This window comes from Tachyglossus aculeatus, chromosome 7 (genome assembly GCF_015852505.1).
Source record: "Tachyglossus aculeatus isolate mTacAcu1 chromosome 7, mTacAcu1.pri, whole genome shotgun sequence".
Taxonomy (NCBI): domain Eukaryota; kingdom Metazoa; phylum Chordata; class Mammalia; order Monotremata; family Tachyglossidae; genus Tachyglossus; species Tachyglossus aculeatus.
In genome coordinates this window covers 28,817,845-28,834,044 of record NC_052072.1, presented here as the reverse complement: position 1 = coordinate 28,834,044, position 16,200 = coordinate 28,817,845, and the positions used below count along the sequence as shown (strand labels likewise).

The window sequence follows — 16,200 nt, the reverse complement described above, 5'->3', positions numbered from 1 at the left end:
GAACCAGGGAGACGAAGGGACCCGCAGGACTAGGGCTAGAACTCCGGTCTCCCTGTCTCTTTTCCCATATTCTTTCATGTTCATCACAAAGGGGAGAAAATGTAGAAAGTCACCATTTGAAAGTAAAAAAAATAATAATTATGGCATTTGTTAAGCACTTACCACATTCATTCATTCATGTTTATTGAGCGCTTAAATGTGTGCAGAGCATCATCATCATCATCAATCGTATTTATTGAGCGCTTACTGTGTGCAGAGCACTGTACTAAGTGCTTGGGAAGTACAAATTGGCAACATATAGAGACAGTCCCTATCCAACAGTGGGCTCACAGTCTAAAAGGGGGAGACAGAGAACAAAACCAAACATACTAACAAGTGTACTACGCGCTTGGGAGAGTACAGTGCAACCACAAATCGACACTTTCCTGCCCAAACAAGCTTATCGAGCACTATACTTAGCACTGAGGTACATGCAAGGTATAGGTATCCACATGGGGTTCACGGTTTAAGTAGGAGGGAGAACAGGTATTGAATCCCCCATCATGCAGAAGCGGGAACTGGGATTCAGAGAAGTGAAATGACTTGCCCGAGGTCACACAGCAGGTACTTGGCAGAGCCTGGATTAGACCCCAGGTCCCCTGAGTCCCAGGCCTGTTCTGTTTCCACTGGATCATGCTGCTGCTCAAATTAATCAAAACTAAATCATCATAGAATCCATTAGAGGTCACCTAGTCCGTCACCCTGCCTCCCGGCAGGGCTGCATTCAAACGAGCGGGACTTAGTAGAAAAAGCTCAAACCTGGGAGGCGGAGGATTTGAGGTCTAATCCCAGTTCCGCCAATTTTTTTTAATAGCATTTATTAAGCGCTTACTATGTGCAAAGCACTGTTCTAAGCGCTGGGAAGGTTAGAAGGTGATCAGGTTGTCCCACAGGGGGCCCACAGGCTTAATCCCCATTTTACAGATGAGGCAACCGAGGCCCAGAGAAGTTAAGTGACTTGCCCCAAATCACACAGCTGACAATCGGCGGAGCCAGGATTTGAACCCGTGACCTCTGATTCCAAAGCTCTGGCTCTTTCCACTGAGCCACACTGCTTCTCTTAGGCCAGTTGCCTGCTGTGTGACGTTGGGCAAGTCACTTCAGTGCTCCCTGCCTCAGTTTCCTCAACTGTAGACCGAGCCCCCTGTCAAACAGGGACTGTGTCCAACCTGATTACCTTGTACCTATCCCAGTGCTTAGAACAGTGTTTGATAATAATAATAATAATAATAATGTTGGTATTTGTTAAGCGCTTACTATGTGCAAAGCACTGTTCTAAGCACTGGGATACATAGTAAGTGCTTAACAAATGCTGTAAAACAAAAACAAAACAAAAAAAATCCCTGAAAGAGAAGACAGTTGTCTTACCCTTTCTTTAAACTCTCCAGAGAAGGAGATCTCCACAGCTTCTGTCATCGGGCATTCCAAGTTTCCGCAGTTTACGTTTCCCTCAATATTTGGTGAAAATAAAAGAAAATGTGTTCCCCTTGAATAATTCCAGTTCCTTTGCCACTTCGTCACACACTTGGAAAGGCCCGTTTTCCAAGCCTTTCATCCTGTCTTCCCCGGGTCTCTCCCGGATTCTCTCTCTTCTGTTTCTTTGGCTGTCTTCCATTCATTCATTCATTCAGTCGTATTCATTGAGCGCTTACTGTGTGCAGAGCACTGTACTAAGCGCTTGGGAAGTACAAGTTGGCAACCTATAGAGACGGTCCCTACCCAACATCAATCGATGGTAGTTACTGAGCGCTGACTGTCGGGCAGAGCACTGTACTAAGCTTCTGGGAGAATAAAATATAACAGTAGGTTCCACGTCCCACTGGGCATTTCTGCTAACATCACTTGGGCACGTCTTCTGGCGGCACCTCTTCCTGTCTTTGCTTCTGCTCTAGCTAGGTTTTCCTTTTCCTCACTGCCCCTCTGTACCCATCACCTTACGTTTGCGCACCTGTCTCACCCAGCGCTCCCTCTCTGCTTGGTTGACGAGCGACCCCGGACACTAGCGCACGCCGTATATAACCCGTCACCCACTGGGGTAACCCTTGCGGCCCCGGGCCCCGACGGGGTGGGAAGTCGCGGTGTTCAGAAACTGTTGTGTTGGTCCGAACCGAGTGACCCTGTACTGTTTTGCAGTGCTTCATTTGGTAGGAGTAGTGATCCCACCGGCCCCTACATTTCAGCCAGTCGCAATTCATCTCCTGCTACCTCACCCATTACCCTTGATTCATCTACCTCTCTGGGCAGCCAGTGGCAACCTGCCTCTTCCTGTCCCACCCCAGTCAGTGCAAACACTACTACGGCGGTTCAGCCTGGCAGGTAAGAGTCCTTGGGGCCGTTGCCTGTGGGGTCAGCAAGGTTGGCGCCTCGTGATACCCTGATGGTGCATGGATTGAGGAGGTTGGAATCCTAAAATGTAGAACAAGGTCATCAGGCTCTTAAGCTACCTGCAACTAACATACGCAAGGAGAGGAGCAGTAGAATCCTAGGACTAGAAGGTATTCTGAGGTTATCTGGTTTATTATCATTATTATTATTAATAATACAATATTAATATAATATTCATATTAATAGGGATATAATATTAATAATTTATATTATATTAATAATGTGATAATAATGATGATGATAGCATTTATTAAGCACTTACTGTGTGCAAATCCATCAATCGTATTGAGCGCTTACTGTGTGCAGAGCACTGTACTAAGCACTTGGGAAGTACAAGTCGGAAACACATAGAGACAGTCCCTACCCAACAGCGGGCTCACAGTCTAGAAGGGGGAGACAGAGAACAAAACCAAACATGCTAACAAAATAAAATAAATGGAATAGATATGTACAAGTAAGATAGAGTAATAAATATGTACAAAAATCTGTGCAAAGCACTGTTCTAAGCGCTAGGGAGGTTACAAGGTGATCAGGTTGTCCCACGGGGGGCTCACAGTCTTCATCCCCCTTTTACAGATGAGGTAACTGAGGCCCAGAGAAGTGAAGTGACTTGCCCAGAGTCACACAGCTGACAAGTGGTGGAGCCGGGATTGGAACCCATGACCTCTGACTCCAAAGCCCGGGCTCTCTCCACTGAGCCACGCTGCTTCTCCGGACGTTTATTCCCCTGCCTCTTCACAAGGAATGCCTAACAATCAGTTGTATTTATTGGGCTCTTACCTTGTGCCCAGCGCTGTGCTAAGTGTTTGGACGGGTATCATTCAGAACAGATGGTTAGCGCTTCTTTTGTTAAAGGTGTCCAGTTATGGAGGTAGACTGATTCGACATGTAACCACTCTGGTAGTCCAGAAATACTTCCTTATATTATTTGGCTCACATCACCATCACGCATCACCATCGCATCGCATCATTTTAGACTGTGAGCCCACTGTTGGGTAGGGACTGTCTCTATATGTTGCCAATTTGTACTTCCCCAGCGCTTAGTACAGTGCTCTGCACACAGTAAGCGCTCAATAAATACGACTGATGATGATCACCAGTGGACTTCCCAGGTGTCCAACTGCAGTTAACTTACAGTTCATGTGATGACGAAACAAAATGTTACACTGAATCTAGCACCTCACTGAAGTGGTACCAACATGCCGATGGAGGCCAAAGGTTGGCGTTTGGCCTTTTTTTTTACCTAGTGGAAGGGGGAGATAGGAGCTCGGGTGGAAGGAAAGAAGACTTTTTGTTCTAAATTGCTGAATTACCCAGCCAGCTACCAAAGGTTGCAAATTAAAGGACGCTAGGCTCTAGGATTGCTGAAAAATCTGCAGGAATGGAGAATACGGGGGGTCATTTCAGGTTTGTTCATGAGATGCTCTCTTGACTTAGAATTATCTCTTAGGCCGTACATGGGGTGTGTCTGTAGTATTTTATCTCAACAGGAAATTTTAAATGGGCTCCTATGTGAGCCCACTGTTGGGTAGGGACTGTCTCTATATGTTGCCAATTTGTACTTCCCAAGCGCTTAGTACAGTGCTCTGCACATAGTAAGCGCTCAATAAATACGATTGATGATGATGATGATGTATTTATCTGGAGTGTTTTTTTCCTGTTCGGCAGGTTAGGGAGAATTTTTAAATCTTCTTTTGAAATAGTGGATTTTATAGGTACAGCGACTCAAAGAGAAGGGAAATTCATTATATTAGTGATTGGTAGACGCAGAGCTAGCATGAGTGAATCTATTTCCAGGCCCTAGCACAGTGGGTATATGTTTACACTCATCGATTAATCTTGACCACTCAGGTTGCGAACATTTTTACGTCCGTCTCTCCAATTAGAGTGTAAGCTCTCTGTGGGCAGGGAGCATGTCATTTCATTATTCTTTATTTCCCAAGCTCCTGGTACTTTGTACACCAGCATGTGGATGCTTAATACGTGGTACTACACCTACTGTTGAGTTTAAACAATTTAGTGCCCATAATGTCACCCTAAATGGGGGTGCCATCTTCCCCCCGCTTTCCAGCACTACCCTTCCTCTTGGGAGAGTTTCCATGGATGTTAGCGGAAAAGGTGTTGAACCCCACATCTTGCCTGGGGCCCCCACTTCAAGCCTGCACCCCTCCTCCCTTTCAGCACTGCCTCTAGCCTGTGCTTTACATATGCTTTTCCTTCGGTAGACTGGGCAGATGTTGGGATTTTTCTCCTTTTTCAGGACATCTAAACTAGCATTTAATTAAAAATGGAAGATTTTTTAAAATAAATCAATCGGTGGTATTGGTTGAGCGCTTCCTGTGTGTAGAGCACTGTATAAGCGCTTGGGAGAGTACAATACAGCAAAGTTGGTAGACATGTTCCCCGCCCACGGTGAGCTTAGAGTCTGAAAGGGGAGATGGACATTAAAAAAATTATGGAGGGTGGGATGAATATCAGTGCCTAAAGGGTACAGATCCAAACGCAAGGGTGACGCAGAAGGGAGAGGGAATAGGGGAAATGAGGGCTTAATCTGGGAAGGCCTCTTGGAGGAGATGTGATTTTAATAAGGCTTTGACGGGGAGAGGGGTGGTCTATCAGATATGAAGGGGGAGGGAGGATGTTGACAAGGGATTGGTGGCAAGATAGATGAGATCGAGTAGATTGGCGTTAAAGGAGCGAAGCAGGTCGGCTGGGGTGTAGTCGGAAATCAGTGAGCCAAGATAGGAGGGAGGGAGCTAATTGAGTGCTTTAAAGCTAATTGGGAAGGAGTTTCTGTTTGATCCAGAAGTGGATGGGCAATAACTAGAGGTTCTTGAGGAGCGGGGAAACATAGACTGAACTTTTTTTAGAAAAATAATCTGGGCAGCTGAGTACAGTATGGTCTGGAGTGGAGAGAGGACGCAAGGAGGGTGATGCTTGGATTATCATAGTAGCAGTTTGGATGGAAAGGAAAGGGTGGATCTTAGTGATGTCGCGATGGTAGAACCGACGGGACTTTGTGACAGACTGAATTTGTGGGTTGCGTGAGGGAGATGAATAGAGGATAATGCCAAGTTAACAGGCTTCTGAGTCAGGCTGGTGGTTCTGTCTACAAGTGATAGGAAAGTCATGGGGAGGACAGGGTTTGGGTTTAAATAACCAAGTGTCTCATGTCAGGATGATTTCACTAAAATCCTTGTTTTTTAAACTCATTTCTCACCCAAACACGCAGAAAGATCTTTGTGTTTCTCAATCATCACCCCCCTCCGTGGTCCATGATGTTGTTTTAAGCGTCCTGTTTGAATCTTCAGGCACCCATTAGATTTCTGACTGGGGACTAATTTTGTGTTGGCTGCTGACCAGTTTTCCTCCTCTTTGTACGTAGGATATTTTTAGAAACAAACCCATGGCTTGTAAACATTGCGATTAGTAAACACATAGGCGGCGAAATAGATTTTTCTGCGTTTTCACACCTCTCCCTGCTTCTCCCATTCCCGTGGGTATCAATTTGGGGATCTTTGTTTCCCCAGTAACGAGCTGTGACATCACAAACGAGGGCTTCGTGGGTAGGGAGCCAACGGCAGGAGCAGACCACATTAAGAAGCAAAAATCTTATGCAAATGTGCTTAATTATATCGCTTGCAGGAGAACTTACGTTTTCAAGCAGAATCCCATTGTGAGTGTTTTTTGATCTACTCACACATGTTTCTCCAATTTTGTTTTGATTGTAACTAACTAGGTTGATATGAACCCCAACGGTTTCATGGTAGGATAAGTGGAAAGAACTCAGCTACCAGGCAAACGTAGGGGAGAGCTATTTTTTTTATTTTGAGACTAATTAAATTTTTTTCTGTGGATAATCCTTGCTCCGACCAACGCAGCTTGCAGGGACAGGAGGAGAGGGATGTAGTTAGCATCGTTCATTAGCATCGTGACCCCAGGGGATGTATCTGTTTGGGCCAAACCCAGTGTTTTTGCCCAGCTTCCTCTAACAAGCGCACTTCTACTGATAGAAACAATGGGAATTTCAGGTGGAAAGACAGGGAATGCAGGAATGGGAGAAGGGTGCTCCGGCTCACTCTAACCAGCCGTGAGTCGCGGTACCCGTTCGTCCGTTGAGTGCGGGACTTGAATAAAGTGCCTGTTGTTCTTTTTTTGCTTTCAGAGCCTCGTACAAGCCGCAGACTGACACGGCGGCGGAGAAAGCTACAGAGAACATCTCTTCGAGCACCCCTCTGTGTGTGATCACCAACCGCCCCCCTCCCAGCACCACCAATGGAGTCACGCCGGCCAATGTGCTCGCGACTACTGGAACGGACCCCTCAGCGGAAGCCAGGGAGAGGAGGCGGTGCGTTGCTTTTGAAATTGGGATGGAGCCGTGTCTGCTTGGGGCGGGAGGAGTGCGTCGCCCCACGGGGAGTTTGCGCGGAGGGAGTTCGTGGGCAGGCTCGTTGGCAGGAGGAGGTTTATTGAGGGAAACGTCAGCCATGGCTAATAAGCTAGTTCCGATTTTCCAGGTTGGGTCAGTTCTCCTGTAGCCCCGAGGGTTGGTCCTTAATAATAATAATTGTGGTATTTGTTAAGTAATAATGATGGCATTTGTGAAGTACTTACTATGTGCAAAGCGCTGTTCTAAGTGCTGGGGGGGGATACAAGGTGATCAGGTTGTCCCACGGGGGGGCTCCCAGTCTTCATCCCCATTTTCCAGATGAGGGAACTGAGGCACAGAGAAGTTAAGTGACTTGCCCAAGGTCACACAGCAGATAGGTGGCGGAGCAGGGATTCGAACCCATGACCTCTGACTCCAAAGCCCGGGCTCTTTCCACTGAGCCATGCTGCTTCACTAAGTACTTACTGTGTGCCAAGAGCTGTTCGAAGCGCTGGGGGGGATACAAGGTGATCACGTTGTCCCACGGGGGGCTCCCAGTCTTCATCCCCATTTTCCAGATGAGGCAACTGAGGCACGGAGAAGTTAAGTGACTTGCCCAAGGTCACACAGCAGATATGTGGCGGAGCAGGGATTCGAACCCATGACCTCTGACTCCAAAGCCCGGGCTCTTTCCTCTGAGCCACGCTGCTTCACTAAGTTAAGTAAGTTAAGTACTTACTGTGTGCCAAGAACTGTTCGAAGCACTGGGGTAGAAGATACAAGGTAATCAGGTTGAGTGCAGTCCGTGTCCCTCGTGGAGCTCACCGTCTTGACCCCCATTTTGCAGATGAGGTAACTGAGGCTCAGAGAAGTGAAGCGACTTGCCCAAGGTCACACAGCAGACACGTGGCAGAGCTGGAATTAGAACCCATGACCTCAGGCTCCCAGGCCTCTTTCCGTTAGGCCATGGTGCTTCTCAAACGTCCCGTTAAATTGCGTTGTTGCCCGCACAGCACGCCCGGAGACTGCAGCTCATCGTGACCAACTGTCATCATCAGTGGTATTTATTGAGCGCTTACTGTGTGCAGAGCACTGTGCTAAGCAATAGGGAGAGTGCCATACAACAGAGTTGATAGACCCATTCCCTGCTTACAGTCTAGAGACAAGCACGCGGTCTCGAGGACTGCCGTTATTTGTTTTTTTTTCCAAACCCACCAACAAACTTGGAGGGGTGTGTACGTGTTGCGGTGGAGACGGTGAGGAGTGTGATTGGGAGGTTCAGCCATGTAAAGCAATCTCGGGGGGAAGAGGAGAAAGTTTATAGAGGGGCTGGGGAGGCCAGATTGTGGGGATAAGGCGAGGCTACATACATGGTCACCAGCAAGGGATAACCTGTCCGTATCCTCTCTGACGAAGCACTGTGCTATTTTAGGCAGCAAATGTAGCTAGGGCCATAGTGGAGGCTATCAATCAATCAATCAATCAGTCGTATTTATTGAGCGCTTACTGTGTGCAGAGCACTGTACCAAGCGCTTGGAAAGTACAAGTTGGCAACATCTAGAGACAGTCCCTACCCAACAGTGGGCTCACAGTCTAAAAGGGGGAGGCAGAGAACAAAACCAAACATACTAACAAAATAAAATGAATAGATTTGTACAAGTAAAATAAATAAATAAATAGAGTAATAAATATGTACAAACATATATACAGGTGCTGTGGGGAAGGGAAGGAGGTAAGATAATAATAATAATAATAATGGTGGTATTTGTTAAGCGCTTACTATGTGCAAGACACTGTTCTAAGCGCTGGGGGGTGGATACAAGGTGATCAGGTTGTCCCACTTGGGGCTCACAGTCTTAATCCCCATTTTCCAGATGAGGTAACTGAGGCACAGAGAAGTTAAGTGGCTTGCCCAAGGTCACACAGCTGACAAGTGGCGGAGCTGGGATTCGAACCCATGACCTCTGACTCCCAAGCCTGCACTCTTTCCACTGAGCCACGCTGGGGGAGAGGGTGACGAGGGGGAGAGGAAGGAAGGGGCTCAGTGTGGGAAGGCCTCCTGGAGGAGGTGAGCTCTCAGTAGGGCCTTGAAGGGAGGAAGAGAGCTAGCTAGTGTCAAAGTTAGACCTTATGCTGTGAAGTGGAAATGGTGTTTGGAGCATCACGGCCCAATGGATACAGCACGGGCTTGGGAGTCAAAAGGGCCTGGGTTCTAATGTAATTGTCTTCTGTGTGACCTTGGGCAAGTCACTTAACTCCTCTGGGCCCCAGTTACCTCATCTGCAAAATGGGGATTAAGATTGTGAGTCCCATGTGGGACAGGGACTGCATCCAACCTGAGTAGCCTGTATCTACCTCAGCACTTAGAACAGTGCCTGGCACACATCAAGCGTTTAACAAAGGCCATAAAAAAATAACAAAACTTTGGAAGTCAAGTCCTAAGAGAGGCAGTGTGGTTCAGTGGAAAGAGCACGGGCTTTGGAGTCAGAGGTCATGGGTTCGAATGCCGACTCCACCACATGTCTGTTGTGTGATCTTGGGCAAGTCACTTAACTTCTCTGGGCCTCAGTTACCTCATCTGTAAAATGAGGATTAAGACCGTGAGCCCCACATAGGACAACCTGATCACCCTGTATCCTCCCTAACGCTTAGCACAGTGCTTTGCACATAGTAAGCACTTAACAAATGCCAATTATTATTATTATTATTATTAAGGTGAAGCTCTAACTGTAATGAATCATGGCCCAGTGGAAAGAGAACAGGCCTGGAAAGAGGACTTGGGGTCTAATCCTGGCTCCACTACATACTTACTGTGCGAGCTGTGCCTCAATTCCCTCATCTCCCAAATGGGGACTCAATACCTGTTCTTCTTTCTTAGACTGTGGGATCTTCATTCATTCAATCGTATTTATTGAGCGCTTGCTGTGTGCAGAGCACTGTACTAAGTGCTTGGGAAGTCCAAGTTGGCAACATATAGAGACGGTCCCTACCCAACAGTGGGCTCACAGTGTAGAAGAATCTGATTATCTTGTATCCTCCCCAGGGCTCAGTACAGTCCTTGACACGTAGTAAGTGCTTAGCACATACCACAGTTGTTATTATTAACTAGTAATAATAATATGAAAGACCCTCATTATGGCAGAACTGGCCAGATCATTCTTCCAAAGAGTTTAAAACACTCATCGTAGTGATCCTTGCTCTTGGTATGGGCAGAAAAGGAAGCACAGGATTATTCTTCCCATGTCATTGACAGGCCAGTCAGTGATAACCTCCCTCCCTACCTTAACCTCCCTCCCCTTCTCTCCCCCACCCCGCCGCCCCAGAAGCGGGATTAGAACCCATGATCTCTTGCTGAGTGCTTTCGTAACTCCTTAAAATCAGTCCATTTACTGAGCGTGCTCGGAAATCCGTCAAATCACGGATTCGACGATTGAATGAAATCAGCCGATTTACTGAGTGTCCCTAAATCCGTCAGACCCTCCTATTTACTGAGCGCTTTCGGCAATTTGTCAACGGTGGTATTTGTTAAACGCTTACTAGGTGCTGAGCATTGTTGTGAGCTCTGAGAAATCGTCATGACTGAACTCCTTAAAATCAGCCTATTTCCTGAGCGCTTTCGTAAATCTGTAAAGTCAGCTATTTACTGAGCGCGCCTAAATCCGTAAGATCCTCCTGTTTACTGACCGCTTTCGGAAATCTGTCAAATCGTCCTATTTACTGAGCGCTCGTAAATCCCTAAAACCGTAATGACTGAGCACTTTCGTAACTTTTTAAAATCAGCCCATTTACTGAGCGGTCTCGTAAATCCCTAAAATCAGCCTGTTTACTGAACGCTTTCATAAATCCGTCAAATCGTCCTATTTACTGAGCGCTCGTAAGTGTTTTGTTGTCTGTCTCCCTCTTCTAGCCTGTGAGCCCGTTGTTGGGTAGGGACTGTCCCTATATGTTGCCGAGTTGTACTTCCCAAGCGCTTAGTACAGTGCTCTGCACACAGTAAGCGCTCAATAAATGCGATTGAATGAATGAATGAATGGTATTTATTGATTACTTACTGTGTGCAGAGCACTGTACTAAGTGCTTGGGAGAGTACAAAACAACTATGTGTGGGCGGCCTGCTGTTGTCCCCTTGGATCAATTCAGGAGGAAATAATGGAGAAAGAGAATGAAGGGTGTGGAGGGCTGGGCGACCTGCACTCCTGGCTCCCAGCCACAATTTACCTCAGGCATTTATATTATTTATTATAGTATTTGTTAAGTACTAACTGGGTGTCAAGCACTGTCCTAAGCACTGGAGAAGATTCAAGTTAATCAGGTTGGACATTGTCCCTGTGCCACATGGTATTCCCAATCTAAATAAGGCCTCTAAGGGCAAAAATGACAGCTACTTTTTCCCTTCTTTATTCGCTGAAGGCAGCTGACCTTAGCCACACCCAACCAGGGCCTCCATCCTGAAACTTATCATCTAACCTGGTCCTCAGTTTTGCTGCTGGTATCTGGATTTAAAAAAATATATATATATATTTTTTTTTAAGCACTTACTATGTGCTAGGCACTGTATTAAGCACTGGGGTAGATACAAGATAGGTTGGACACAGTCCATGACCCCACATGGGGCTCACAGTCCTAATCCCCATTTTCCAGATGAGGTAGCTGAGGCATAGAGAAGTGAGGTGACTTCCCCAGGGTCACACAGCAGAGTATGGGTGTACAGGTGTCTCTCTCTCGCTCTCTTTCTGTCTCTTTCTCTCTCTTTCCCCTCCCGCCCCCCCCAGCTGTTCTTCCTATTCAAAACCATCGCTGATGTCAGCGACATCTTTATCCCTCCCAGATACTCCATCCATTCCCGTCAGTTCATCCACGGCACACCGTGTGCACGGTAACTCTGATCAGCCCGCTTCGGAGTGAGGAGGACGGTCATTTTTAGACCACATTCCCTCGCCCTTTCCTCATTTGGAATGAGCACAGCGAGCTTCAGCTGACACTCGGGAAGTGGCCAAGTGCTGTGGCTTCCCCAGTAATCAGATGACCTCTGGGCTGGACCAGCTACGGGCGCAGGAATTTTGAGGCTGTAGATCAAGGGAGACATGAGGATCGGGAGTTGAAGTCACGAGAGGGGCCAAGGTACCGAGAAAGAGGAGGATTTTGAACAGTTTCTTTGACCTTTGAATGCCATTTTATCTACTGCTCCTCCTGTCCATTCTTGCCGTTTGTGAACCGGGGGAAGACCCAGTGGTGCCTCCGGGGCCCAAGCAGAATAGGAGATCACTACCAACCCTGAAAAACCAATGTTTTCAGTCATGAAGGGGATTCTCCCAAATCGATCCATCAGTCAGTGGTATTTATTGAGCACTTACTATATGCAGAGCACTCCGCTAAACACTTGAGAGTACAATCCAGTGCAGTCTCAAAAAGCAGGTTGAAATGATGGAAATGAGGTAGGTGCAATTTAAAGATTGAGAGCGCTGCACATTGATTTGAGAGCAGGTGCTTTTTAGGTGGGACAACAGAGAGAAATATTTCATCAAGATTTCCAAGGAGGCGATAAAACCGAGTCACTTTCCTCCTCCACCCAAGCCCAGGCGTTTAAAAAAAAAAAATCCGGTGTTTTGAAAACAGCAGAATCTTCCCTCTGGAGGATTTCCTTGGCTGCTAATTCCCCAATTGAAGTTGCAATATCCCCTGTAATCAATTCATTGTCATACCGTAAAGGGCACATTTCAGTTCCCTTTAGGCAATCAGTACTAAGATGTGCAAGCCCAAGGCCTAAATTTTTTTTTTTTAATAGTATTTGTTAAGTGCTTACTATGTGCCAGGCACGATACGAAGCGCTGGAGTAGATACAAGATTGGACACAGTCCATGTCCCAGATGGGGGTCCCAGTCGTAATCCCCATTTTACAGATGAGGTAACTGAGGCACAGAGAAGTGAAGTGACTTCCCCATGGTGGATCTGGGATTAACCCAGGTCCTTAGACCGTGCAGCTTCTCAAGTTGCGTGGGCTGGAAAAAACTGTTTCACTAAAGGTTTGGATAAATTATGGGATGGTAGGCCCATGATGGGTTTCTAGATGGCATATTTAGAGGCGTGGAAGATTTGTCCCTAAATTGCGAGGTTGCATGTCAGGAGGGCAGTTGCCTCCATGAGTTCTTTGGTGCTGCTGGTAAAGGCAGAATGTCAAGGTGGAGGGATTATTGTTCGGACAACATTTTCTTTAAGGTATTTTTACGTGTTTACTATGTGTCACACACTTTAGTAAGCGCTGGAGTAGACACAAGCCAGTTGGGTTGGACACAGTCCCTGTCCCACTGAAGGCTCACAGTTTTAATCCCCATTTACAGATGAGGTAACTGAGGCACAGGGAAGTTAACAGACTTACCCAAGCTCCCACAGCAAACAAGTGGCAGAGCTGGAATTCCAGGTCCTCTGATTCCCAGGCCCATGTTCTTTCCAGTAGAAATCAATCAATGGTATTTATTGAGTGCTTGCTATATACAGAGCACTGCACTAAGCATTTGGGAAGAGTACAACACAACAGAATTAGCAGTCACGTTCCCTGCCCGTAAAAGTTTACAGTCCAGAGGGGGAGACAGACATTATTATGAATAAATAAGTAATTTATAATATATAATTTAAAGTTATATACATAAGCACGGTGGAGTTGGGAGGCCACATGCTTCTCAGCATTGCAGTGCTTGTGTTTTTATGTGCAGAACCATTGTACTGTATGATCAAGTCGGGCTGGTTTAGCAGTTGAGCATAAAAGAGTTAGTTACTTCTTCTTGTCTTAGGTGGAACTCCCTGACTGTGTCCAACCCGATTTACTTGTATCTATCCCAGTACTTAGCACAGTGCCTGGAACATAGTACTACTACTAATAATAATTGTGGTATTTAAGTGCTTATTATGTGCCAGGTACAATACTAAGCGCTGGGGTGGATACAAGCAAATTACATTGCACACAGTCCCTGTCCCATGTGGAGCTCACAGTCTCAATTTTACAGATGAGATAACGGAGGCCCAGAGAAGGAAGTGACTTGGCCAAGTGGCAGAGCTGGGATTAGAACTCATGACCTTCTGACCCCAAGGCATGGGCTCTATCCTCTAGACCATGCGCTTCTCCAGGAAATGCATAACAAATACCACAATTATTATTATCTTGACAACATCCCTTTCGCTTGCTGGTACCTTCACAGGTGCTGCTGTGGGGTTGCCAGCTGCCCAGGCGGTGTTGGGGAGGTGAGAACATGTCTGGCCAAGCATGCACACATACTCTGCCCAGGGGGAAATACTTTGGCCCGGTGGGCCTCACCTGGTTTTTCTCAGCCCAGGGCCCAACAGAGCTTTAATCCAGATTGATTGGAGAATTTCTGGAGGATAGGCATGTGCTCAGCGTTCAAGGAATTTATCAATCAGTCGGTGGTATTTGTTGAACGTTTATTGTATGCGAGGAACCGTATGAAGCTCTTGGGAGAGTATAAAACTATGGAGTTGGTAGACAAGTTCCCTGCCCACAGGGAGTTCACAGTTTAGAGAAGGAGACAGGCATTTAAATGAATAAATTACGGATATGTTCCCAAGTGCTTTGGGGCTGAGGGTAGAGTGAATATCAGGTAGAGAGCCAAGTGCATAGGACAGAAGATGGCTTAGTTGAGAAAGGCCTCTTGGAGGATATGTGACCTTAATAAGGCTTTGAAGGTGGGGAGAGTAGAGGTCTGTCGAATATAGAAAGAGAGGGAGTTCCAGGGTAGAGAGATGGCGGTGGCGAGATAGATGAGCTAGAGGTACAGAAAGTAGTTGGTGTGAAAGGAGAGAAGTGTGTGGGCTGGATTGTAGGATATCTGTGAGGTAAGGCAGGAAGGGATAAGGTTATTGAATGCTTTAAAGCTAATGGTAAAGGGTTTCTGTTTGATGGGGAAGTGTGGATGGGGTAAATCTGCCTTTCTCTTTGATACCCAGGGCCAGCAGATGATTTTTCCCCTTCCAACCCTCTCACTTTTCAAAAACTGGTTCAGGGAACTGCCAAAGCCAAGGGGATCACCTGATTGGAAAGTGATTGATTGGACTGGTGGCCAGTGGCCAACATTTGCCAGATAAGCACTGCATGGGTGTGGTTATCAGGTCCGAGAAGCAGCTGTTAAAACAGTGCCTCCAACTAATTCCTTTTCCAAACAACCAAATTTTACTTAGCAACAATAATATAATCAGACCAGCTAGCTAATATTAGAGTCTGTGATTTCTGCCTTTGAGACCTTTATTGTCTTTTGTTGTTGTTTTGTTCTCTTGTTTCTCTGTCATCCCTCGCACTTTGGCCATGCTTGATCTCCCTTTTTCCTCTCTGATGTGTATGGGGTTTTTTGGCCAAGGTCTGAAATGAAGCTTTGGTTGAAATTTTTGTCCCCCGGCTGACCTGGTAGTTCTTGTGCTGGCTCTGGCTCTTCCTGCTACTCATCTGTTCTTCAGAGGGCCAGTTGAATCCAATTCAGCAGCCTGGACATACCACAGACCCGTTCCCAATTCATTTCCAGAGATGTACATTTTGTGAGGGAAAGCACGAGAAGGTTCATTCCTACAGCTTGGGGACTTTTTTGTTAGGTGTTTGTTAACCTTACTTTGTGCCAAGCACCGGGGATGATACAAGTTACTTAGGCTGGGTACGATCCCTGTCCCGCATGGTGCTCACAGTCTAAGTAGGAGGGATAAGAGGGATTGAATCTCCGTTTTACAGATGAGGCTCAGAGTTACACTGGGGGTAGCCAACGCGTTGAGGCTGGCCTTGATCTTGGGTCGAGATGGGAAAACGGGAATCTTGGTTCCCGCCAGGCTTGGGTTTTCAGGATGCTTGAGGAGCTGAACATTGAACTTAGTCTCCGGCTTCCCTTCCTTCCGCCCAGATTTCCCGTGGTTGACACGGTTGAACCTGAAAAGAGCTCCTTAGCTCTAGCGGGACCAGAGAGGCGAAAATACGAAGAAAGTTGCTCCATTTTGCCACCCCCTTAGGCTGCGGGGATAGTTTGTTGAGGGGCTGGAGAAAATATAGGAGTTGTGTTCTTCTTTGAGCTTTCTTCTCCTGACTTTGACTATCCCTGTGCAGGGAGTAGAAATCTCAGACTCTGCCTCTCTTAAGGAGAGGAAAGGTGGTGGTGGTGGCGGCGGCGGCAGGGCGTTTATTTGGCAGGAACGGAGTAGAGATGAAGGCCTTTGGCAAAGATCCTTGATTGCTTTCCTTTAATTATGTAGGGATTTCCAGGAATCAGAGCACTTTCTAATCTCCATGTGTCTATAATTAGCCAAGTATGTAAGTTGGATTAATAACCATATCCACTGACATTTAGAGGTCCAGTTTGAGCAGGACTCCTCCTTGATAACCATTCATAGAACAGTGCTTTGCACATAGTAAGCGCTTAATA

The 16,200-nt window shown here is 46.6% G+C and overlaps 1 protein-coding gene across 8 annotated transcripts in view; it reads left to right on the top strand.

Annotated features, from left to right (window-relative positions):
- PPP1R12B (protein phosphatase 1 regulatory subunit 12B) overlaps positions 1-16,200 on the top strand; it is a 282,648-nt gene that overhangs the window by 129,940 nt on the left and 136,508 nt on the right. For 6 of the 8 annotated variants that reach the window (XM_038748882.1, XM_038748881.1, XM_038748879.1 and 3 more), the window contains exons 13-14: positions 2,173-2,355; positions 6,590-6,772. In XM_038748882.1, the coding sequence (XP_038604810.1) occupies positions 2,173-2,355; positions 6,590-6,772 (366 nt within the window). The remainder of the gene's footprint in view (positions 1-2,172; positions 2,356-6,589; positions 6,773-16,200) is intronic. The other 2 variants (XM_038748884.1, XM_038748883.1) reach the window with 1 other exon arrangement.